This window comes from Macrotis lagotis, chromosome 7, assembly GCF_037893015.1.
Source record: "Macrotis lagotis isolate mMagLag1 chromosome 7, bilby.v1.9.chrom.fasta, whole genome shotgun sequence".
Lineage (NCBI taxonomy): Eukaryota > Metazoa > Chordata > Mammalia > Peramelemorphia > Peramelidae > Macrotis > Macrotis lagotis.
Window position 1 is genome coordinate 103,723,050 of NC_133664.1, and position 23,805 is coordinate 103,746,854.

Below are 23,805 nucleotides of genomic sequence, written 5' to 3' on the forward strand. Positions count from 1 at the left end.
GGGGCAATTATTAATTTGTAACAAAGAGTATAAATGACAATTGATTTGTTAGTTTTTCTGAATTCTTTTTATTCTTTTTAAAAAGTGATGGCTGTCTAGTAAGGAATGGGGAGGTATACAAGTAAAAAAGTTGAAATCTAACAATTTTAGAAGAATAAAAATAAGAGAATAGCCATTTATGCATTTAATTTCTTAACTGACTGTACTAATATCCAAGATCTGGGGAAGGGGACTGGAAATCAGTGAGGATTAATGGGAGCATAGAATGGATTGGCTGTCAAGGAAAGAAAGGAGGATGAATCAAACCATAAAGTCAGGAGTATGGAATCATTCCAACTTGGAGCATAGTAGAAAAAAAAGCAATATGAAGATTATGAATTCAAAGCAAAACAAAATGAAAAAAAATTAGGATGATTTAATTCTATTTTGCTTACTCTTTAAATAGTTAGAGAGTCCATAGATCCATTTCCTGTTCTTTCCTCCATAAATAAACCTTCATGCAATCTCTCAAACTGACCTCTCCCTTCTAAGCACTCTTCTCAGAGCACCTTTTACCTCTGCATTTCTCAGGCTATAGATAAAAGGGTTCAGGGTAGGATTAAAGAAACTGTAAAATAAGAAAAGAATTTTCTGTTGCTTCTCAAAATTCTTGGAGTTAGGGGACATATAAGTGATGATGGCACTACCAAAGAAAAGCCCAACTACACAGAGATGAGAGGAGCAGGTGGAGAAAGCTTTCTTTCTTCCTTCCCCTGACTGGATTCTCAAAATAGCACCAAGGATATGTGTGTAGGAGATTAGGACTAAGCAGAGAGGTCCAACTAAGATAAACACACAGGCAACAAAGATGACCAATTTGTTGAGCCATATATCTGCACAGGCAAGTTTCAATACAGATAGGATTTCACAGAAGAAGTGGTTGATTTCCCGAGGTCCACAGAAGGGCAGCCTAAGGAGGAGAAGCACATGCACCAGTGCCAGGAGGGATCCACATGCCCAAGATGTGATTGCAAGTCCAATACACACTTTCCAGCTCATCATGATAGTGTATCTGAGGGGATGGCAGATTGCCACATACCGGTCATAGCTCATCATTACCAACAGAAGGCATTCTGTGAGGGCAAACACTAAAAACAGATAGGTCTGAATTATGCAACCTCCAAAGGAGATAGGCTTGGTTGGATCCAGGAGATTTGCCAGCATCTGAGGGACTGTGTTTGAGGCATAAGAAATGTCAACAATAGCCAGTTGTGAGAGGAAGAAGTACATGGGAGTGTGGAGTCTGGAGTCAAGACAAATAAGTCCCAGGATGACTCCATTTCCCAGCAGAGTGAGGATGTAGAGCAAGAAAAAGAACCCAAAGAGAACCATGTGCATCTTAGGGCTAACAAGAAATCCCAGCAGAATGAAATCTGTCACTGTAGTCTGGTTGTTCTCCATAACCTCGTGATGAAAACAAAAATTTTGAAGTAATATTAAAATTCATAGTTTAATGCACTTCCACTCAATTCTTTGAAACAAATATCTATAGAACTTTATGTTTATATTTCTTTCATAATTTTGGGAAAGAGGAAAGAGGGAGGATACTAAAACCTGTAAGAAGCACAGCTAATGATTATTTGACTTTCTCTCTTCTAAATGAATTTATTTAATATATTGATCTGATTATGATTCTTGGATCTTCAAAATTAAACTTTAATAATTGGTAAATACAGGAAACTCACTATGTATGAAGCTATACAAGCATATAAAAGCACTATGTTAACTGCTATACTATATAAAAAAGATTATGTCTCTTGCAATCAGAAGAGAGAATGTTATAATATCTTAGTAAAGAAAATTATTCCATTTATTGTGGTTGCCCTAAAATTTTCATCAAGAGCATAAATTATATCAAGATCTTTAGAACAATTGGTCTGGTGTAGAGGCAGAGAGAAGTGAGAATGTGTTATTACTTCCACTCATTAAATATGAGGAGACCTGCCTTTGACACCATGCTCAAAAATACAAATGTACTGTTCAACTTGTCCTGTGAGCCTTAGCTTAATGGGGAATGGATAATTCTATTGGTATATATAATGAATAGGTTAAAGTTCTTAAAAGCCCAGGTGATTTTGATGAAGAAGGGTCACATAATTATTTTTATTGAGAGGTAACAAAGAATGGCATCTAAGCACATTAACTTTATAATTTCTCCCACTCACCAATTTCTCAGCAATCAAGTAAGCTCAAATAAAATGAGTTAATATGATTAAAATATAGAATGAGAGATGCTAAATATGTGCAATTATCAGATATTACAATACAGAACACAATATGAGAAAACACAAATTACTATGATCTAGTCAGTGATCAATACAGCCAAGATCAGATACTTTTTCCCAAGAAGAGTAATGACAATGGGAAAATGTCCAGGAATACCTAATTTATACCAGTTCTTTAGAACAAATGATGAAATATCTAGACCAACACCAAATACTAGGTGATAATTTATATGACCTTTTAAAGAATAATTGATACCAGAGCAATGAATTTTTCTTTCATGATAGTAAAATATGTTATGTCTGGGGGAAAGTATTATTTTCATACTGTTGGAGATATAGTAACTTTTGGCATTCTATCCGAATTGACAAACTCAGTGAGCAATAACAGATAAACAAATTTATATTTGGTAGTAGTTAAAATAATAATTTATATTTAAAGAGAATGCTTTAAGATTTGCAAGATGTTTTGCCTATGCATTCTCATTTGATCTAAACAACTTTCCTAGAAAGTAAGTGATATCGTTATCCTCATTTTGCAGATACAGAAATTGAGACTGAGAAAGCCTCAGGATCATATAACTGGTGTATGTGTTAGGATTCAAGCTGAGAGCATCCTAACACTGTGCTTTGGAGCTGAGTAGATAAAAAAGCCATTGTTTGATAGCGATTACTTGTTTCTGATTGTTACTGAAAAAAAAGTTTTTCTGAGGTTTGTTAGAAGAGGGCTGATGGTTTCAATGCTTTTTATTATTTGCAGAAAACAATAACTGGAGTCAATGATGATTTAAAAATTAAATTCATGCAGAAAATAGAATAAAATATTCTCTCTTGGAATTTAAATATTGTTCCAAAGTTAAAATGTATTCAGTTGAAAACTGAACATTTCATAATTTCCAAGAAGGCTGTACCAGTTCCTCACAAGAGACATCTGGCTAGTCCTGTCTAATAGGAAAGACTTGAGTGTGAGGAGGTTCATTAATAGGTGGGTTAAAGGAAGATATAATTTTTGATCAGAGAACATCTTAAAAACTTTATACTGAGAGAGAAATTGTCATTTTTAGCAATACTGATTATATATAAAAACCTTAAAAAATAACTATAGTTTAAATCTTGGATTTGACATCTGGCAAATTATTGTGATCTATAACAGACTTTCAATGTATATTACAAAATATAATATAAATATAAATATATATATATATATATACAGAGAGAGAGAGAGAGAATAATTTTTTAAAAATTGCAGTAAGTCTTGAATAGCATGTGTATAGGGTTTCTTAAAAGACTATAATCTCAGGGGCAGCTAAGGGGGGAGCAGTGGATAGAGCACTCATCCTGGATTCAGGAAAATCTGAGTTGAAATCTAAGATGCTGAGTTCTAAAGCTAGGCAACAAGAATGTTATTTTCCTTACTGAATTCACTATAGTTTTCAGGTAAAAATGTGGTGTAGTTCACATAGATCACAAAAATTTCTGTAAATGTGGTACTGTACCACTTCTTTGTTGTTGTTGTTACTGTTATTTTTTAGTTTTTGCATGGCAATGGGGTTAAGTGGTTTGCCCAAGGCCACACAGCTAGGTCATTATGAAGTGTTTGAGGTCGGATTTGAACTTGGGTCCTCCTGACTCCAGGGCCAGTGCTTTATCCTCTGCACTACCTAGCTGCCCCTCTGTACCACTTCTTGAGAACATAGCCTATATTTTCCCTGTTATATTTAGGTAGGAACCAGTTTAACAGTGAGAAGAAAAACAATATCATTTCATGAAATTTTGTAACACCAGAGATAGTCTGATCTAATGGATTATGTCTGCAATTGAGATACAAGTTTTCACCTCTAAAACAGATTGGTTCTACATTCCTGGAGGAAGTTCTTAAATTTTAGAAAATACAGCAAAAAAATTAAAAGGGGAAACTAGTTCTTTTGAAGTTCTCAAAGAATGATAGTTGTACAAAATTTTAAAATAAACAAAATTGAAAATTAGAATATCCTGATAGTAAGCCTGGAAATTCTCTGAGAACAGTTTTTGATTTATATTGCTAAAGAGGTACTTATTAACTAAGACATCCCTATGGCTACAAAATCTAAATGAACTACTTATACATACATATATATATGTCAAGATTTACATAAAAATACATGTATGTGTAGGTATTTGTGTATATACAAACTTATATATGTATGTATACATATAAAGGTATAAGGTATCAAAGCCTATGTACAAAGTCTATTTGTAAATTTATATATTTTACAAAAAGTCATTATTTGACCAAATAAGAAAGCACAAGGAGGAAACTTCTTATTCTTATATAGATATTTGACTCTTCTACTATATTATTGTCTTAGAAAGTTATCTAAGAACCCTGCAAGTTTAAGTGACTTTCCCTGATTTCAAGAAGGAATATATATCAGAGAATTCCACTGACAAAAGCTATCTCTTGAAAGTCTTTTGGGTACACAAACACACACACACATAGGTTTAATGAGTATATGTATGCAGAAGTATATATGCATATGAAACACAAATATGCATATGACAGGTATAAGATAAATCGGGAATAAGATAGAAAAAACATTAACAACATATTTGTCATGTTGATTTAAATGGAATATAAGGTCCTTTATGATTAGGATTGCTAAATATCGTATGTGAATTCCCAGAAAGTAGCAGAGTGCTTGAAATCTATTAGCTATTTAACAAATCCTTGAAGTTAATACTCAATTGATCTCTTTATACTATTTTGTTACCAATAGAATATTTTTTATATGAAGCATAATTGCTATTCCTCAATAGTTCAGAAGAAACTGGATTCCATGTTCTCCTATTATCTTTTACAAGTAAATCTCTGTCTCCATTTCTCAAAATAAATTTGCTGAATTTTCAAAAAATCATTTCACCACTTCAAAAAAAGATCAAGTAATAAATGCACTAGAAAAATTTTCCCATACTTTGGTCATGAAACCTTTGATTCATCTCCTTATCTAATGTCATTAATAAACAAAACCATCCTTTCATTTTAATAAAGAAGTATGAGAATAAAAGTCATAGATGCTGCATAGATGTTGTTTCTATGTAATTCATACCCAATGGTTATAAGGCTACCTGTGAATGCTCATGTGAAGGCTATACAGGATCCTGGAGCAAGTTCTAGAGAGTTGATCTTTGAGATGAAATTAAAGGTTCCACTATCACTAGGATCCTTAGGAGGAGATTCTGGATCAGTCTCTGTGGTTTCTTATTCAGCTTGAGCAAGTTATCCTGTGTCCTTTAGCACCAAAGGTTTTTTTTTTTTAATTACCTCTGACTTAAAGTCCTAAGGATTCAGTGCAAGTAGAAGCCCATAAAACTTCCCAGTCATCCTCCTCCTCCTCACAGAAAAGCAAATAATTCTGCATGAGGAAAATTTATGACTTTCTTTCATGAGACACTGACCAGTAGGAATTCCATGTAAGTGGAAGAAACACATTACAAATTTATATCTGAAAATGTTTGACTTAGCTATGCAACTATGAAGCCCTATATTTTTTTACCTCTTTCCACCATCCCCTTAGAATTAAGTGTAAGTTGAGGTAAGGCATAACTCATATGTAATCCGAGGCCCTAAGTGATTCAATTGCTTTTACAAGCAGAATGGGGAGTCCAAAGCACTCTACATCCCTATGGGGCTTATTAGGTTTTTGTCACTTGACTTTCAATTGGGACACAAATAGCAGGTTTCTCATTGGAAACATTCCCAATTTTGCAATTTAAATGTTCTCTCACTTGTGACCCTCAGGGAAGGATTAAAAAAATCTCTTCAAAACCTGGGCCATTTATATAGTAACTTCTCCTGCTTCCTCCTGTGTGTGTGAGATTATTCTAGAATATAAAACATGGAAACTCAGTGACTTGGCTTCTTTTGTAGTTGTTAAGTATCTATTTCAATATGTTCAATCCTTTATAATAGAATTGTATAATAGGATTTTCTGTTCTCTGAAGAAATTCAAAATTATGAAAATCAAGCCATCAGCTTGGTGAAGGAGATACAAATAGTAAAGAACATAACATCTTAAAAATAAGTTAAGGGGTACAGTTAGGTGGCACAGTGGATAGAGCATTGGCCCTGGAGTCAGAAGGATCTGAGTTGAGATCCATCCTCACACACTTAATAATTGCCTGGCTGTGTGACCTTGGGAAGGTCACTTTAATCCCATTGCCTTAAATAAATAAAATGTAAAAAAAAAAACAAGTTAAGGGTTATATTATGGTTTGTAGGACTTAAATTATGATATTGCAGAAGGCAAAAGAGCCTAGATCACAACGAGGAATAAACTAACAAGCAAAACTGAACATATTCTTTCAAGGGAAAAGATGAACATTCAATGCAATAGGAGACTTTCAAACCTTCCAGATGAAAGGAATAGATGAATCTTGGGTCAAATGGAAAAAAAAATCCATTCCAAATGGAAAATAATGCTTTTAAAAATTAGAGCTTGTCAGATGGGAAAGGAGATACAAAAGTTCTCTGAGGAAAATAATCCCTTCATATTTAGAATGAAGCTAAGGGAAGCTGATATCTTTATGAGCTACAGAGAAACAATAAAACAAAACAAAAAGAATGGAAAACTTTTTTAAAATGTGAAATATCTTGTTGGGAAAATGACCTACCTAGAAAACAGATCCTGAAGAGATAATTTAAAAATTATTGGACTACATGACAATTGTGATCAAAAAAATAGCCTAGATGTCATATGTCAAAAAATTCTCCAGGAAAACTGCCATGCTATCTGTGAAGCAGAATAAATAAAAATGGAAAGAATCCACCAATCACCTCCTTCACCTAAAGTGAAAACTGCAAAGGATATTATAGCCAAATTTCAGAACTCCCATGGAGAAAATATTACAAGTAGTCAGAAACTATTCAAACATCATGAAACTACAGTGAGGATAACACAAGTTAAGGGCTATATTAGGGCTTGTAAGGCTTCTATTATGATATTGAAGAAGGAAATTTGGGTTAAATCCAAAATAAACGACCCAGTGAGAGAGAACATATCCTTTTTTAACATTTCAAACATTTATTTTTTGTTTATTTATTTTATAGTATTATAATATTCTTGTACAGAGAGTAAGCATAAACCCCCTTCCATCCCCCCAAAAGATAGAGAAACCTCAAGGATAGTGAGAAAGAAAAAAATGTACTTCAGTCTCTCCAGATTCCAATGACTCTTCTCTGGAATGAATTGTGCTCTTTCCCAAAAAGTCCAAAAGAGAAATTGCTTCAATATGTTTCCAACTGTTGCTATTACTAGCTGTATTTTCCTCCCCTCTCTCATTTATTGTTTTCTCTCTCTCTCCCAACCTCTTCCCTGTTCAGAAGTGTGCTGTATTTGAGCACCCTCCCATAATCTTCCTTCTCTTCTATCACCCATTCCCCTTTATCCAATCCCTTTCCTCTCATTTTTCTCTAGGGTAAGATAGATTTCTATACCCTATTAAATCTACATGTTATTTCCTCTCTGAGCCATTTCTGGTGAGAATGAAGGCTTACCATTCCCCCTCACATTTCCCCATTCCACTACATTGAAAAAGCTTTTTCTTGACTCTTTTATATGAAATATCTTTGTCCCTTCCTCTTCTCCTTTCTCTCCTTCGCAACACATTCCTTTATTGCTCATTGACTCGATCATTTTACTATATTATACCATTACATTCAGCTTCTTCTTGTGCCATGCCTATATGTGCTCCTTCTAAATGCAAGAGCATTTAATAAATGAGAAGGTTCATATGAGTTATCAGTATGTTCATCTTATTCAGGAATACAAACAGTTCAACACAATTAAGATTTTTATAATTAGTCCTTCTCATCCACCCCCTCTATGGCTCAACAGAGTCCTGTACTTGGAGATCAAAGTTTCTTTGCAGCTCTGGTTGTTTCAATAGGAAATTCTGAAAGTCTGCTGTTTCATTTAAAGTCCATCTTTTCCCCTGAAAGAGGATGTTCAGTTTTGCCGGGTAGTTGACTGTTGGTTGTAATCCAAGCTCTTTTGCCTTCTGGGATTTCATATTCCAAACCCTACAAGCCCTTAATGTAGATGCTGCCAGATCCTGTGTAATCCTGTCTATAGAGTCACAGTAGCTGAATTGTTTGTTTTTGGCAGCTTTTAGTATTTTCCCTTTGACTTGGGAGTTTGGGAATTTGGTTATAATATTCCTGGGAGTATTTCTTTTGTGATCTTTTTTTCAGGAGGTGATCTGTGAAGTCCCTCAATTTTTATTTTACCCTCTGTTTCTAGGATCTCAGGGCAATTTTGCTGCATTATTTCTTGAAAAATGAAGTTTAGGCTCTTTTCCTGGTCTTGACTTTCAGGTAACCCAATAATGTTTAAATTATCTCTCTTGGATCCGTTTTCAAGGTCAGTTGTTTTTTCCAATGAGATATTTCACATTTTCTACTATTTGTTGGTTATTTTGTTATTATTTTATTTCTTTCTGATTTCTCACACAGTCATCAGCTTCCTTTAGTTCCATTCTACATTTGAAGGAGTCATTTCCTTCAGAGAGTGTTTTTAAATATCTTTTTCAAGCTGGTAAATTCTTCTTTTTTAAGGCATTGTTCTCCTCGTTTGTCTTTTTGGTTGTTTTTTTTTTCCATTTGACCTAAACTTGTTCTTGACATATTATTTTTTTCAGTATTTATTCATATTCCTTTCACCAAACTTCTGAATTGGTTTTCATGATTTTTCTGCATTGCTCTTATTTCTCCTCCCAAATTTTTCCTCTACCTCCATTAGTTGCAAAGTCTTTTTTGAGCTCATTCATAGCTTGAACCCATTTTCTAATTGTCTTGAAGGTTTTAGATACAGATGCTTCAACTTTGTCATCTTCTGAATATGTATTCTGATTCTCATGGGACCAAAATAATTTTCTATGGTTAAATTCTTCTTTTTCTGCTGTTTGCTCATCTACTCAACCTGTGACTGATTTACTGCACTGCCATGCCCTGCTGTGTGTGTGTGTGTGTGTGTGTGTGTGTGTGTGTGTGTGTGTACGTGGGGTGGTGGCTAGGTTACCCCACAGAGATCTTAATTCCTCCAAGGTCTTATGAGAGGCTCTGACTGTTCTCTGGACTGTGCTCTGTTATGTGGATGACCACAGGCCCTCCCCTCTGTCCTGGAGCTGTGAGGAGTTTCCCTGCTTGACTATGGTGGTATGGGAGCCCAAACTCCAACCTGGATGTGAGTATGGGTATACAACATAGTCCTGCCCCAGGGAGAGCAGAGAGCCCCTCTGCAGTCTCCCCCAACCCCCTTACCAACCATGTGATGAGAGCTCTGGAAGTGCTAAATGGCTTTCTTATTCCCACTGCAGATTCTCATTTTAGGACTGCTCTAAAGCCAGCACTTGACTCTGTACTCACTCTGGTGCAGCAGAGTTTTCTCACCATCTCTTCAAGCTATCCCTTGTGACACCTGGGCTAAGAGGTCTAGAAACCTCCCTCTCTGCCATGAACTCAGGTACCGCCAGGTATTCAGGTACCACAAAGGCTATTCCTGGAAGGCTGGATTGTTTGGTCTGGCCAGGCTGTGCTGTGCTGTGGTTGTGCTGTGATGTGTTCTAATCCCTTATTACAGGTGAAACAGATCTTTCATGCACAACTTCTACATTGCCTTGGATTGAGAAATTGTATCACTCAGTTGTTCTGTGGGTTCTGCTCCTCTAAGTTTTGGGTAAAGTCATGATTTGATGGTTATGGAGTTTTGGAGGGAATGAGTTTCCAGGAATACCTGTCTTTATACTGCCATCTTGGCTTAAGCCCAAAACTGAACATATTCTTTTATGGGAAAAGATGGACATTCAGTGAAATAGGGGACTTTCAAACTTTTCAGGTAAATAATATATAGTTGCACAAAATGTTTGATCTTCGAGAATAGGACTCAGGTGAAGCTTAGAGAGGGTCAATGAGAAGGCCAAATCATGATGGAATTAATGTTTTAATTGTTTGTATTCCCACATGGGAAAATGATTCTGATATATGAAACACTAATTATTATGTTAGTTAGAATGAGCAAATATAGATAAGATACAGGAGGGAGTTGGATTTAAAGGTATAATATATTTGAAAAGTTGGAGGTAATGGGGGAGAGGGAAATGTACTGAGAGAAAGGGAAAGTAGAGGCAGAATGGGTAAGTTATTTCAAATAAGAAGCAAGATAAAGCTTTTGCAGTGGTGCAGTAGAAGTGGAAGGGGAGGGGGAGTGAGAGAGCCTAGCTATCAGAGTTAGGTTCAAAGAGGTTATAGCATATGCATTCAATTGAGTATAGAAATACATCTTACCCTAAAGGACAATTGGAGAGGAAGGGAATGAGAGAAAGGTAAGAGGGGGATTGGAGAGGGAATGTAAGTGATAGAAGAGAGGGAAGATCATGGGAGTTTGCAGTCAGATGCAAGACACTTTTGAGGAGGGTTAGGGAAAGAAGAGAGAGAACAGAATAAATGGGGATGGGGAATAGGATTCAGAGACATATAGCTAACAATAGCAATTGTGGGAAATATAGTGAAGCAATTTCTCTGATGGACTTATAATAAAAAATGTGTCTGAATACAGACTGAAGCAAACTTTTTTTCCCTCACTTTCTCTTCCTTTTTATTTACTTTTACAACATGACTATCCTAGGAATGTTTTTCATGACTACACATTTTTAACTTACACCAAGTAATTTGCTTTCCCAGTGGTAGGAGTGGGGTGGGAGGAAGGGACTGAAGTTGGAAGTCAAGATTTTGGAAGAAAATGTTAAAACATGATGGGAGAAAAATTTAAAAATAAATAAAAAGATCTGGGAAAAGATGTATATATATATATATATATGTGTGTGTGTGTGTGTGTATATATATATGCATATATATGTGTGTGTGTGTATGAAATGTATTAATATTGGCAAATCATTTTCAAATGCTACCTCATTTGATCTTCAGAACAACTCTGAAGGTAGTTGCTATTATCTGGTTTGTAAATGAGGCAATCCACTAGGCTTTCTTCATGTCTATTACTATGCATTTAAAATATGACATCAATGGTACTAAGTTCTAGGAATAAAAATGCAGTAGTCTGGACTTCCTTGGACTCAAGTTTATATTCTACTAGGATTTCATAATATGTTCACAAGTAACTAAAAATGGAATATTTCACAAAGAAGAAATACAAGGTTTGGAGGAGAACTAATAACCAGGAGAATTAGGAAATCTTGAAGGAGATGTCACTTAAGAAAGGCTTAGGAGTCACAACAAACAGAGGAAAGAAGGAAGAATATTTTAGGCATAGAAGACTATGTGGACAAGGGCTAAGAGTTGGGGGGAAGTTATGCCATATATAGGGAATAGCTAATAGGCTAGTCTGACTGGAGTAAAGAATGTAGAATTAGAATATGATAATATACTCTTAGAAAGCTACAGCAGAGTCAGATCTAAAGCCTTTGAAAATATGAAGAGAGGTGTTTGTATTTTATCCTATAGGCATTGGGGAATCAACGAAGTTGCCTGCAAATAGCAGTGATATTGTAATTTCTGTTCTTAAGGAATATCAGTTTGGTAGTCATGCACAGAATGGGGTTCTAGAGGGCAGAGCTTGGAAGCAGGGTTAATTAATTAGAAGATTAATGTAACAGTCCAGACCACAGGTTCCTGGAATATAGTGGTTGTGGACTAAGTCAAGACAAGGAAAAAGACATAAAAGAGAATGAGAATGCAGAATCAACAAAATTTGAAAATTGCTTAGATACCATGTATAAATGAGAATCGAGGGTGGAGGTAGCTCCTAGATTAGGAACCTGGGGACTTGGGAAAATATTAGTTCCTTGATCAGAAAAAAGGAAGTTAAGAGGAGAAACAAGTTGAGAATGGAATATAATTTTGACCTTATAGAGATGGAAACAGCTAAGAAAATTGAAATGAAGTTATCATATCACTGGAACATTTGGAGTGATGTGATTTAGGTTGAGGAGAGAGATTTGGGCAAGCTAAAAAACATCATCTGAACATCTACATAAAGAATCTTTAGATCCTGATGAAAGAGAATTGAAAGCCTGATGGATTTTCCTATGGTTAATTTACATAGACCTAACTTAAATATGTCCAAAACAGATGGTACATCATGGATGTAACAGGTCTAGCATAACCAAATATAAGGCTACATCCTACCCACTCCTCTTTGCTTGCAAAAATACCTCAACTGTCATAGCCATTGACAATGAAAAATGTAGATGGGTGGCTGTGGCTCTAAGTCAATATGTGCTCATCTTTCTCTATCTCAACCCACCTAGAGTTCTTGAATCCCTGCATGTTTCTATTTTGTATTATTGTGCAAACATTCAACTAGTGATGGACAAAATATGTTTGTAACTTTGAAAGTTGTAACTCAAGAGTAAGAAATACTTGTATCCTTTTTTGTAATAAGAAAGAACTGCAAACAAAGTCCATTAATTGACAAATGACTAAACAAATTAAGGTACATAAGTGCAGTGGAATAGTACATGAAGAAATGATGAATATTAAGAAAAGAAACAGTTGATATGAACTGATGCAAAGCAAATTAAGCAGAACTAGAAAAATAATAGACCCCCCAAAATACAACAATGAAATTGAAAAGAACAGTAAAAATAAAAACTACTCTTAAATTATATAGCTCATGCTTGGCTACAAAGATGAGTTATGATAATTGAATTATTTTGTTTTTATTGAATTTGGTACAATGGATATGAAACACTGTAAATGTCAGATTTGCTTTATTGTTAGCTTATTAAAATATTTTTTTCTCCTCTCTTAACCCACTGTTAAAAGTGATGAGTCTAGAGGATTTATTGGGGAAAGATGCTAAGAAAAAAATCAAAAGAAATAAATTAAAGATTAAAAAATTTTTAGAACTAGGGTGATATGGCAGATAATACAGAAAGTAAGAAAGACATTTGGCAAGGTGATGAAATGAGATGTCATATGAGACAAACAGTACAAAAATTCTCTGAAATATTAAAACATAAACAACCCAAATTGAATGGTATGGAAATATGAGAAATTAAAGAATCTTAAAAGAGAATAGACTCATAAAGAGTAAAATATAGGTCTGGAAATTAAAGAATCAATAAGAAAATAAATATCCAAAATACTTTAGGATAAATAAGCATAAAATAATCCAAAGAATGAAATAATGAAATTATATCAACAACAGTTTTAGGTTAAAAACAGTCTTTTAAGATAAATTAAAAGGGCAAAAGAGTCATGCTAAGACAAATGATATAGGATATGATACACATAAAGAAAGACAAGATAGAATTATTTAAAACAGAACTTTTTACTTGATACAACACCATGGGAAAGATCTGTGAAAATTAAAATGTGAGAAAAGAGCTTTGTGGTGAAAAGCAAAAAAGGAAAATAATAGGCACAAAAACAGCGCAAAAACAAATCTATGGAGAGGGAAAATAATTTTTATCAGCAAAAGTGGTAGCACTAGGGAAAATTCAAGTCTCATGGATTCTTATAACTAGAGAAAGGAAGAAGTTGGGAAAATCAGATGAAAACATTATGGAAGCAATAGGAAAAATTAAAATACTGTCTTTAATCAGTGAATGAAAACTATGTAAATCTTTACTAGCTTCTAATCAAATTTTATTACTTATTCTTACCTATGTTAATGAAAGTAGTCAACAATATGTTAAGCACTACAAAGAAAAAAGAACAAAACATTCTTTACCCTCAAAGAATTCTATTAGTCTATCAATCTCAAAATACATAAAACATTATGAATTATCTTTCTATCCATGGGTCTCCTTAGAAAAAGTGGGAGTCAGGAAATAGTCTCCTTCTGGGCTGACCTATCCCCAAATGTCTAGATGGAAATTCTCATTAAAGACAAAACCTAAATCATTAAATTACAAATTACAGTTTCTTCATCAGAATAATTACATACTGCCTTAGATAAGTCCTTAACAACTAGTTACTTTTCCTTAGAGTCCCATTGAAAGTCTATTCATTATTTCTTAAGATACCATTCTCTTATATGACTTTGTGCAATGCCCATAAAAACATTAGAAGCTATGTATCCTTAAATGAAAAGGAACTGGCTGTCCAGTTAAATAAGATCAAGGGGAATACTTTCTTCAGACGCCCATCCACCTCACACACAAATTCACACACACACACACACACACACACACACACACACACACACACACACACAATTCAAATTTAGCAGGAAGTAAAAAAACTAGTAGCCAAACACTTGGCTACTCAGCATACACTTAGGAAGCTGACAACTTAGTCCATTAGCGAAGGGGACTTATTGGTGGGACAGAATATCTGTTTTTCTATTCTGTATCCTGTTTTGCCGCTGTTATAATAGAGGGGAGATATGTTAGGATTGAGCCAGACTGTCCTTGTAAGCTCCACCTGAAGCCATGCTGATTGCGCCATGATTGTCCCTCATCCATTTGTATGTCAGATGCCTGCTTAGCTTCTTCACCTACAGCACCCCATACTGCAGCCTATGTCTTGGTACCTCTCCCTCCTCCCCTGTCTAAATTCCTAGAGTTCCATAGGCATTGTTGTGACTTTAGTGCCTGCAGTAGCAGTTAGGGAAATTGTATTTTTCTGGGCATCTGAAGAAAGTATTCCCCTTGATCTTATTTAACTGGACAGCCAGTTCCTTTTCATTAAAGGATACATAGTTTCTAATGTTTCTATGGGCGATGCACAAAGTCATATAAGAGAATGGTATCTTAGGAAATAATGAATAGACTTTCAATGGGACTCTAAGGAAAAGTAATTAGTTGTTAAGGACTTATCTAAGGCAGTATATAATTATGGCCTTCACATTCTACTCTCCCCAACACTAGTCCCCACCACTGATTAGCCTTTAAAAATATTGTTTGGTGTTCAGTTCATTTATACCAACTTTCAAAGTTCCAGGTGGATAATTTTTAGTTCTGAAAACTGAGAAACAAAACTCCTCAAATGTTAGATAATCCAAATGATGGACCTTTTATCTGGGATGATTTCATCCTCTTTAAAATCCTCATGTCTTCACAGTCTTGTGATAACAGACATGATCCATGAACTGGGTATACTGAGTCTGGTCTTGATGAAGTGAGGCAGAAGTTTTGTAGCCTGGGACCAGGCTACTATTGCAGCCCTACTCTTCAGAGTTAATGAGGGTAAGAAGGTGTCCTCAGTGTTAGATATTCTGCCTTGAAACACTATGGATCTACCCTAAGGCAGAGATATAGCTTGCTGACTGGAATAAAGATAATGGAATGAGACCAGATCGAGTGATGTTGGACCTAACATTTTGAACGTTCTTTCACCAGCCCTGGAGTCAGGAGGACCTGAGTTTAAATCCAATCTCAGACATGCTATTTACTAACTGGGTGGCCTTCTGCAATCACTTAACCCTGATTGCCTCCAGGGACATATCTAGTCGTCCTGATTCATATCCTTCCAATGGACTGAGATGGTTCTGGAGAAGAAAGTGAGGCTGATGATGTGGCACAGCACACCCTCACTCAAATCCAATTCAGGTATTTATATGGCAGCACCTCCCTGATGTCATCATGGTCTTCTTTGTGAATAAAGGGCATAACATAATCATCATCAAGACATTTACTATTTATTACTTCTACTTTTTAGTGAATTTCTTATCATTCTTTAGTTGATTAGTCATGCCTGAATCCTCATGACCTCATTTGGGATTTTCTTGGCAGATACTTAAGTGGTTTTCCATTTCCTTCTCAGACGAGAAAAAGTAGGCAAACAATATTAAGCAATTTGTCCAGGTCACACAGCTAGTTAGTGTTTGAGTTCAGATTTGAACTCAGTTCCTCTGGACTTGAGGTTTGACTTTCTACTGCATCACCCAGGTGCTCTCTTTATAAAATTGGACTTTTATTATATGGTATTATATAGTCTTAATTACATGGAATTGAATGCAAAAGCTATCATAAAGTCACTTTAAGACATTGCCTGCATCCCAGTATTTCTATGTGGATAGGAATATTTCTTAAATATTCACACATGTGACTCCTAAAGGAGAATGAAGAAAAATCACTTACTCAGGCTAACATAATAAAGGTAAGGGGGATGAGATTTCTTTGCCTTGCCAGTCATAAGTCATAGTAGCTATAGGTTCTAATGTATTTCCCTAAGAGATGCTGACTGTGGAATGCTTTCAGCACCTATTACTTTGTTTAAAAGTGACTATACCAGCATTTCTCATCATATTCTTTGATCAAGCTGATACTTGCCAATAACTTTACAAGTCATTTCCTTTTTCCATCCTTCACAAGTACGACAATATCTAATATGCTTCTAAGGCATTCTTTACTTCCACTTGACTCTGAGAACCAATTGTTCTCTGAGGCTCAACAAAAGTGCTATTTTCTACAAATTGCCTTTCCAGATTTTCTCAATCATTAATGAGTTCCTCACACTAACCTATTACTTTGCATTTAACATATATTCTTTATTCACACCAAAATTCTTTCTATCTGTGCGTGTCTCTGTCTCTGTCTTTCTCTATTTCACTCTCTGTCTCATTCACTCCTTGGACTCCCTCTCTCCTGTTTTGAAAATTGTGGTCTTCATTATTTTGAGGGAAAGATTACACAGTTCTAAAGATTTTATTTTTGTGTTTTATATCTGAATTTCATTATCCCTGAATACTGGTCATCTTTTTATTTTTATAAAGTGTCACAAAGATATTTTTTTGATTCTATATTTAATATTTATTTATTCTCATTTTGTACAAATAATGTTTTTATACATTAATAAAATATTCTTGTTTAAGAGTAAACAAAATACCCCTTTCCCCCCAAAATATAGACTCACTTGAGCAATAAGCGGGAGAGAAAAAAATTAAAATTAAGAAAATAATAGTAATAATTGTAGCTATGGCCAGGTGGCATAGTGGATGGAGCACCAGCCGAGGAGCCATGCTCACCTGAGCCCACATCTGGCCCCATATACCCAACAATCACCTAGCTGTGTGACATGCAAGCCACCCCAACCCCACTGCCCTGCAAAAACCAAAAAAAAAGAAAAAATAGACCCAAAATAAAATAAAATATTAATAATAGTAGGGTTGGCTGGGTGGTGGATAGAACATTGCTCCTTGATCCAGGAGCACCTGGGTCCAAATCCAGCCTCAGACACCCAACAATCACCCTGCTATGCGGACCCAGGCAGGCCACCCAGCCCCATTTGCCCTGCACCCCCCCCAAAAATAATAATAAAAATGTGCTTCAGTCTTTGTTCCAACACCAACAACTCTGTCACAGATGGATCACATTCTTTATGATAAGTCCATCACAAAAGTTACTTCCATATATTTCCACTGTTGCCATTGCTGATCGCAACTCCCTCCTTTCATATTTCTGCGCTACCATGTACTATATTTTTTCTCTCCTTTCACTCTGACTCTGCTGTAGGGTAGCTGAGTGGCCCAGCAGAGAGATCCCCGGCTCTAGGGCCAAGAGGCCCTGAGCTGCCATACTACCCCTTAGGCCCAGCATCCACCTGGCCCTATGGTTCCAGACAGGCCTTCCAATCCCAGCCCCTTGAAAGAAGTAAAAAAGAAAATATGTTATATCTGACCACTCTCCCTCATGGCCCATCCTCTCCTCCACCACTCACATCACCACCCTTTCCCCTGCCTCCCCTTCTTACTCCATATGCCTATGCCCCGTTGAATATATATGTTGTTTCCTCTCCTAGCCACCTCTGATGAGAGTGAAGATTCCCTCATTCCCCCTTGCCTTTCCCCCTTCCATATCATTGCAACAGCTCATTGTAATAAAGAAAAATCTTATTATATGCAATATCTTGGCCTCTCTCCTTTTTTTTGTCCCTTTACATTACCCTTTTTTTCTATTGACTCCATTTTTACACAATATTTTATCTTCAAATTCAGCTTTCTCCTGTGCTTCATCTATAAAAGCTCCTTCTACCTGCTCTATTAACTGAGAAGGTTCATATGAGTATTGTCAGTGTCATTTTTTCTATGCAGGAATACATGCAGTTCATCATTATTAAGTCCCTCATATTTTCCCCTTCTCCTCCAATCTCTATGCTTCACCTGAGTTCTGTATTTGAAAATCAAACCTTCTGTTCAGTTCTGGCCATTCTAACAGGAACATTTGAAATTCCCCTGGTTCATTGAAAGTCCATCTTTTTTTCCTGGAAGAGGAAATTCATTTGGGCTGGGTAGTTGATTCTCGTTTGCATTCTAAGCTCTTTTGCCCTATGAGCTTTTAATGTAGTTGCTGCTAACACCTGTATGATCCTGACTGCAGCTCCACAATATTTGAATTGTGTCCTTCTGGCTGCTTGTAATATTTTCTCTTTGCTTGGGAGTTCAGGAACTTGGCTATAATATTCCTAGGGGTTGATTGTTTGGGATCTCTTTCTCGGGGGGATCGGTGGATTCTCTCCATTTCTATTTTGCCCTCTGCTTCTAGGATACCAGGGAAATTTTCTTGTAGTAAATCTTTGACAATGATGTCAAGGCTGTTTTCCTGATCATGACTTTCAGGTATTCCAATAATTTTTAAATTATCTTTTCTAAACCTATTTTCCATCAGTTGTTTTTCAGTGAGATGTTTCACATTTTCTTCTAATTTTTCATTTTCTTGGTTTTTGAAGTATTGTGTCCTGATTTCTCTTAAATTCATCAATCTCCTTGAGTTCTAATCTTTGTATGAAGGATTTATTTTCCTCAGAGAGTTTTCTTATCTCTTTTTCCATCTGGCCAATTTTGCTTTTTAAAGCATTCTTCTCCTCAATAACTTTTTGAACTGTTTTATCCATTTGACCTAAGCTGGGTTTTAGCATGCTATTTTCTTCAGTATATTTTTGGATTTCCTTGACTAAGTTGCTGACTTCATTTTCATGTTTTTCCTGCCTCTCTCATTTCTTTTCCCAGTGTTTCTTCTAACTCCCTCATTTGATTTTCAAAGTCTTTTTTGAGCTCTGTCATAGCCTGAGCCCAATTTCTGTTTTTCTTGGAGGCTTTAGTTGCTGGAGCTTGTGCTTCTTCATCTTCAGACTGAGTGTTTTGATCCTTCTTGGACTCATATGCTAAATATTTCTCAATGGTGTTCCTCTTTTTTCTCTGCTTGCTCATTTTCCCAGCCTAAGCCTTTTTGGGGGTGCTTCCTGAGCTTTTGGGACACTCCCACAAGGATCTCAGTGTGTGAGGCTCTGTCCTCCCTCCTGGTCTGTGAATGACCATATTTGCCCACCCCTCTGCCACAGGCCTGAGGTGGGGGGTCTGCTGTTCTTTTGGGGGACCTAGACTGTGATCAGGATCTGAATGTGGTCAGAGCCCCCAGAGTCCTGTTCCAGGGGCAGAGCTCTGCAGTCTCTCTCTCTTCACCCTCCTCCCTAGGTTCAATGGGCTCATGCTCTGGGGGCTCCTGCTTACCTGCTCCACCTGCTTCTCTGTTTCCTGGATCTGGACTGAAGTGGCCTCACTGCTTGCTGTGTGCCCAGAGGGCCGGGTTTCATGTTGCTCTGACAGAGGTCCCCCCCGCTGTTCCCCCAATTTTTGCCTGGTGGTCCCAGGGCATAAGTCAGGAAACTCCCCCGCTGCTGTTAGCCATGGCTCCCAGCTCCCTGGGGCTGACTCCCAGAGGCTGAAGTTTTTTCGCTCTGGTGGGCCACCTGTCTGGCGGGCTGCCCCTCCAACCCTGGGGAGCAGAGCCTTTTTCCTCTTTTCCAGGTTACGTTGAGTAGGAGCACTGCTTCACTGGGTCCCTCTGTGGGTTCTGTCTCTCGAAAATTTAGTTAGAGTCCTTAGTTTCGAAGATTTATGAGAGAGCGCCTAAGACAACATCTGTTCTTGTCACCATCATGGCTCTGCCCCTATTGGCCATCTTTTAATGGGTAACTAACTTTTTTATGACCTTTTTCTAAGTATATGATAAAAATGCCAATGTTGATTAGAAGACTCAGAAAACCAAAATGCATTAAGAAATTTCTTTCAACATATACCATTATAAGGTCAAACTGGAATATATGTCTTGAATATGCACAATGTAGGAACTGAATAATCAGACTTATTTTCTAGCTATAAATAGGAAGAGTTCTTAATCAAGAATTAAAGATCATCACACTCGATGAAAAGGATCATTTCAGTTACATGAAATTAAAAGTCATAAACAAATAATTGAAGTTAATATATTAAGGGGAAATCTAAATGGGAGCAAGGTTACTTACACAGAAAATTTATCTGAAAAAGTATGATATTCAAATTATGTAAAGAACTAACTTAACTATCTATGTTATAGAAGACTAAGTGCTATTCCTAAATGGATAAGAGGTCAAATATGAATAAACCTTTTTGAACAGATAATGAGCTATTAATGATAAAAATATTTTTGTGAATTAATTATAAGAAGAAAAGTGAAACTGAAAAATTCTGATCTCTATCCTTAGGTCCAGCAATATGATGAACGCAACTAAAAAAAGGAGAGGCTTAGTCAATACTGAAGGAATTGTGATAGGATAAGCATATTATACAATGGTAGTGGAGCTATGAATTGAGAATTATGCTAAAATAATAAAAATATCTGTATCTTTTCTCTAGATATTTCACTGCAGGGTATATATTCAAAATAAATAAAAGATAAACAGAAAAATACCATATAGTTCAATATCTTTGTGGCAATATTTTTTATAAATACAAATTTCTGGGGGAAAAACAATGTCTAAACAAACAGTTACACTCAAATTTAATAGTTTTATAGCACCATAACAGACAATGAAAATGAAGAATACACTTATACATGGGAAGGAATAGAAGCAAAATGATTCAAAGTAAACAATCAAGCATTGCTACTTATAAATGTAAATATATATATATATGTATATATATATATATATATAATCATAATAATTTCCAAAAACAAAAGTAGCAACAGAAATGTCACTGAAAACTTCAGATACAATAACCAAATTTGACTTTGAAAGAGATGAGAAATTTTATTCTATATAAATTTTGAAAAAGGTGTTTATTTGTATGTGGAAAAATTAGGACACTAATTCATTGTGAGTGGAATTGTAAAGTAATTCAACTATTTTGTAGAGCAATCTGGAATTATGCCCTGAATTATTAAACTACCTATACTCTTTGACTATTAAAAAAAGAACTATTTAAAAAATGATTAGGTAAAAAGAAAAAGAACCTGTATGGCAGCTTTATTTGTTTTGGCAAAGCACTAAATTTCAGGGATTCCCAACAATTTGGGGAATAACTGAATAAGCTGTAGCATATAATTGTGATGAAATACCACTCTGCCATAAGAAATGAAGATCTCAATGATCTTAGTAAAATATGGTAAGTCTTATATGAAATACTGAAGAGTCAAATGAGCAGAGCCAAGAGAATATTGTATACATTAACAATGCTATTTTAATAATGACTTTGGATGAATAAATTATTTTTTCTATTATAAATACCCAAATTATCTGTGAAGTACATATGAAGAAAAATGCTGTCTACATCCAGAGGAAAAAAATTGATAAATAGAAGTATGTATAAAATAATTTTATTCATTGTGTGTGTGTTTCTGTGTGTATACATATGTGCTTATTTGTGTCTTAAAGTAGCCATCTTGAGGGCATAGGAGAGGGAAGATAAAGAAGAAAATTGACATGATAATTTTTTTGTACAATTGAAAGGAATAAACAATTTGTATTTAGTAGATTTCAAGTTTCATATACAATCATTTTTTCATTGTACAATGTTATGGAAATGCATGTTTTATTCCATAAATTAAAAAAATAAAATTTTAAAGGGGGCAATTATTCATTTGTAACAAAGCTATAAATGACAATCAATGTGCTAGTTTTTCTGAATTCTTTTTATTCTTTATAAAAAGTGATGATTCTAGTAAGGAATAAGGAGGTATACAAATAAAAAAGTTAAAATCTAACAATTTTAAAAGAATAAAAATAAGAGAATATCCATTTATGCATTTAATTTCTTAACTGACAGTACTAATATCCAAGTTCTGGGGAAGGGAACTGTGAACAAATGAGGATTAATGGGAGCATAGAATGGATTGGGTTGTGTCAAAAGGAAGAAAGGAAGATGAAGCAAACAATAAAGTAAGGAGTATGGAATCATTCCAACTTGAAACACTAGTAGAAAAAAGCAATATGAAGATTCTGAATTCAAAACAAAACAAAACCCAGGATGATTTAATTCTATTCTACTTTTTAAATAGTTAGAGAGTCCATGGGTCCATTTCCTGTTCTTTCCTCCATAAAGAAAGCTTCATGCAGTCTCTCAAACTGACCTCTCCCTTCTAAGCACTCTTCTCAGCGCACCTTTTACCTCTGAATTTCTCAAGCTATAGATCAAAGGGTTCAGAGTAGGATTAAAGAAACTGTAAAATAAGAAAAGAATTTTCTGTTGCTCCTCAAAATTCTTGGATTTAGGGGACATATAAGTGATGATGGCACTACCAAAGAAAATCCCAACCACACAGAGATGGGAGGAGCAGGTGGAGAAAGCTTTCTTTCTTCCTTCCCCTGACTGGATTCTCAAAACAGCACCAAGGATATGTGTGTAGGAGATTAGGACTAAGCAGAGAGGTCCAACTAAGATAAACACACAGGCAACAAAGATGACCAATTTGTTGAGCCATATATCTGCACAGGCAAGTTTCAATACAGATAGGATTTCACAGAAGAAGTGGTTGATTTCCCGAGGTCCACAGAAGGGCAGCCTAAGGAGGAGAAGCACATGCACCAGTGCCAGGAAGGATCCACATGCCCAAGATGTGATTGCAAGTGCAATACACACTTTCCAGTTCATCATGAGGGTGTAACTGAGGGGATGGCAGATTGCCACATACCGGTCAAAGCTCATCATTACCAACAAAAGACATTCTATGTGGGCAAATACCATAAAGAGATAGGTCTGCATTATGCAACCTGCAAAGGGGATAGACTTGGCTGGATCTATGAGATTTGCCAGCATCTGAGGGACTGTGTTTGAGGCATAAGAAATATCAACAATAGCCAGCTGTGAGAGGAAGAAGTACATGGGAGTGTGGAGTCTGGAGTCAAGACAAATAAGTCCCAGGATGACTCCATTTCCCAGCAGAGTGAGGATGTACAGCAAGAAAAAGAACCCAAAGAGAACTATGTGCATCTTAGGGCTAACAAGAAATCCCATCAGAATGAAATCTGTCGCTGTCGTCTGGTTGCTCTTCATAACCTTATGATTAAAACAAAGATTTTGAAATAAAATTAAAATTCATAGTTTAATTCACTTCCATGCAATTCTTTGAAACAAATATCTATAGATCTTTATGGTCATCTTTCTTTTTTAATTTTGGGAAAGAGGAAAGAGGGAGGAAGCTTAAACCAGTAAGAAGCACATCTAATGATTATTTAACTTGTTCTCTTCTAAATGAATTTATAGAGTATTCTCAACCTGGTTTGACATCCTCAGTGAGCACTCATAGATAAACAATTTTTCTTTAGTAACAGCTTTGGTAAGAATTA

At 35.7% G+C, this 23,805-nt stretch overlaps 2 protein-coding genes across 2 annotated transcripts; both read right to left on the minus strand.

The window, feature by feature from the left end:
- Positions 1 to 507: 507 nt before the first annotated feature.
- On the minus strand, positions 508 to 1,482 carry LOC141493763 (olfactory receptor 2A1/2A42-like). Its single transcript, XM_074195101.1, has one exon. It carries the CDS (start codon positions 1,438 to 1,440, stop codon positions 508 to 510), a length of 933 nt encoding a protein of 310 aa, XP_074051202.1. The 5' UTR covers positions 1,441 to 1,482.
- Positions 1,483 to 22,579: 21,097 nt separating this feature from the next.
- On the minus strand, positions 22,580 to 23,527 carry LOC141493764 (olfactory receptor 2A1/2A42-like). The gene has a single exon (XM_074195102.1). It carries the CDS (start codon positions 23,510 to 23,512, stop codon positions 22,580 to 22,582), a length of 933 nt encoding a protein of 310 aa, XP_074051203.1. The 5' UTR covers positions 23,513 to 23,527.
- Positions 23,528 to 23,805: the final 278 nt, after the last annotated feature.